We start from the raw sequence: 2,817 nt of genomic DNA on the forward strand, positions 1-2,817 counted from the left end.
TCCAACAGTGGGATTTGGTTGATCGATCGTTGATCAAAGTAAGATTTCTTTTTTCTGGAAAACATGTACGCTCTATATTTTGAAAGGAATAACAAACAATCATGTTTGCAAAAATAAAAAAATCAGCGGCAACCATATCCGTCCGATCATGTGTTACACGATGGCGTGCTGTTCATGTTTTGATACGTCAAAGCAACAGTGTGGCAGTGCCATAGTCCACTCCGTGTTTAATAAGGCACGTTGGCTTGTTTGAATGTGCCAGCTAGGGCGCGACATCGACCCTAACGCGTCCATGGAGCTTCAGCTTCCTTCATTCGCACGTAACCCCAACACATGTCACCAATATATATATATACTCTCTCCGGTCCTTTTTACTCTGCATATTAGGTTTGTCTGAAGTCAATCTCATCCAACTTTGACCAAGTTTATACAAAAAATTTAACATTCACATAACAACACATTTATTATTAGATTCATCTCGAAATATATTTTCATATTATATTTATTAGATGTTATAAATGTCAATATTTTCTAATATAAATTTGGTTAAACTTAGCAAATTTTGACTTCAGACAAAACTAATGTGCGGATTAAAAAGGACCGGAGGGAGTACTACCCCATCGCCAGGGAGAGAGAGGCAGCTAGGCCATGGGGATTCACCCCGGGCTGCAGCGGCAGCTAGTAGCAAAGCAGCTGGAGTCACCGGACTGCCGCCGGTCAACCATCGATGGCCACACTACCGCCCTAATCTTGCTTATCACCGTCGTGGTCGACAACGCTTTCGGCGCCAGGAGCGCCGTCCAATGGCACAGCTTCTGCCAGGTACGTACCCACACCCCTCACAATCTTCTGATATCCAATGTTTTGTTTTGTTCACCGATTAATCCTCGTCGTGATTGGCAGGGGCCGATGACTGGCACGTCGCCGGCGGGCGGTATCAATGGCTTGACGTCCACGTACTATTATTATGTGGCTGATCACGCACGCTATGACCGAGACTGCGCTGCAAAGTTCACCGGCGCCCAGGGAGGCGAGGCCGATCCGACTGTGGGCGGCCACGCTTGCACCGCCAAGGAACGTGGTGTCCGCCACAGAAGTCGGGGGCTGTCCTCCGGCCAACGAGCGGACACCGCTGCCAGACATGATGAAGTCAACGTGCTGCGGAAAGACGAGAGACAGATCGCCGGCGGTTGCGCGCGCCGCGAACCAAAATGTCTGGTACAACTGTCCTGTCATCAGTGAAGAAGGCGCGGTCGCGCAGCTCCTCCGATGGTCCGGCGTGACATTGGAGGCCGTAGCCTCGTGGTTTGCTGGTATATGCGGGGGCAGGGACCATGCCGCGTGCCCTGAATCGTAACTCATGGCTGATAATCCTGTTATCTACCTCAATGTCGAAGGCCCGGTGGAGTGGCTTCTCCGGTGATTCGCCGCTTGTTACGCACCTTCGAGGAGACAGGGGGCGTTGAGGAGAGGGCACATTAAGCGTGAGGTTTGGAGGTGGAGCAAATTCACGTGTCTCAGCTTTGAGCTTCCGGCTGCCTTGAGTTAACACTATTTGTTTGCACTATAAATAAACATTATACATTTTCTCTAATATTTTTGGGCGTTGCCGCGCATTTGTGCTTTTTTTTAGATTGCTTCGTTTATGCTTCGAGTTTGTAAGGTTTTTCTCAGGTGCATTTCGTTGTAATCTAGTAAAAATGAATTTGATTATGTACTTGTTGAATTTATTGGTCAACGAATATGTAATGAAAATGTTTGGAATAACTACCTATTGTTTCTCTATTTTTGATGAGGAACATGTATCGCCTAAGAGCATGTCCAACAGTTGCCGAACGCGCGGCACGCTAAAAGTACTTAGCAGCACACCCATCGTCTGGAAAAGCGCGGCGGGCGGCGCTGGCTCCAGCAGCCGCGCTAAAATTTAGCACGTGCGTGTAGCTCCAGCAGACGCGCTATCGCACGAAACATTGCATATATATTTTTTAAAATAAAAAACGGTACATATTTCATAGATAATAAAAACGATACATAGATATTTTACATAGTTCATAGCATTGATCGATAAGCAATACATAGATAGATAAAACTACAGTGCAACTAGATATTACGGTGTAACTAGATGAACTATGGTGCAACTACACCCTACTCCGAGTCGCCCTCGTCCTCATCCGGACTGGTGTTGTCCGAGGTATCGATCCACATGCCCTCCCAACGAGGAACATTATCCCCAAAGATCGACACCCCACCTGCCTCACGATATCGCACTGCGATATCGCCAGGGCCTTCCGCCGACGCCTCCCCAAGCGCTCCGCGCGGCGCTTTGTCGTCCTTTCCGCCCAGAAGGTGTGCTCCGCCGCGACGTCCTCCGGGTGGTGCCGGCGCCACTCCGCCATGGCTCGCTCGTCCTCCTCGGCGACGAGGAGGCGGCGCTGCCGCCGACAGTGCTCCGCACGGTCCTGATCCGTGATAAGACGAGGTGGAGGGGCGACGTTCTGCGCCTGCTCGCGCATAAAGACGTCGTGGAAGTTCATCTGCGCCGGCGTCCTCTCTAGGGCCACCGTATTCTCCTCACGCCCTCACACAATGTGAGATGCCGTGATTCCACTATTGGTTCCCTTGAAGGCGGCAACCGGACCTTTACAAACAAGGTTGGGGCAATCTCCACAACTCAATCGGAGGCTCCCAACAATACCACCAAGCTTCATCACAATGGACTATGGCTCCGTGGTGACCTCAACCGTCTAGGGTGCTCAAACACCCAAGAGTAACAAGATCCGCTACGGATAGGTGGGGGAATCAAAAATCTCTTGGTGG

At 50.0% G+C, this 2,817-nt stretch overlaps 1 protein-coding gene across 1 annotated transcript; it reads left to right on the forward strand.

The window, feature by feature from the left end:
* Positions 1 to 638: 638 nt before the first annotated feature.
* LOC125543152 lies at positions 639 to 1,678 on the forward strand. The gene is made up of 2 exons (XM_048706435.1): positions 639 to 822; positions 904 to 1,678. The coding sequence occupies exons 1-2, from the start codon at positions 649 to 651 to the stop codon at positions 1,240 to 1,242; spliced, it is 513 nt and encodes a 170-aa protein (XP_048562392.1). The 5' UTR covers positions 639 to 648; the 3' UTR covers positions 1,243 to 1,678.
* The last annotated feature ends 1,139 nt before the right edge of the window (positions 1,679 to 2,817 follow it).

This window comes from Triticum urartu, chromosome 1 (genome assembly GCF_003073215.2).
Source record: "Triticum urartu cultivar G1812 chromosome 1, Tu2.1, whole genome shotgun sequence".
In the NCBI taxonomy this organism is placed as follows: domain Eukaryota; kingdom Viridiplantae; phylum Streptophyta; class Magnoliopsida; order Poales; family Poaceae; genus Triticum; species Triticum urartu.

Excerpts from the sequence above, each read along its gene's own strand:
- LOC125543152 (XM_048706435.1), top strand. The coding sequence starts at position 649 with ATGGGGATTCACCCCGGGCTGCAGCGGCAGCTAGTAGCAAAGCAGCTG. Across the intron at positions 823-903 it reads AATGGCACAGCTTCTGCCAG|GGGCCGATGACTGGCACGTC; the intron begins GTACGTACCCAC and ends CGTGATTGGCAG.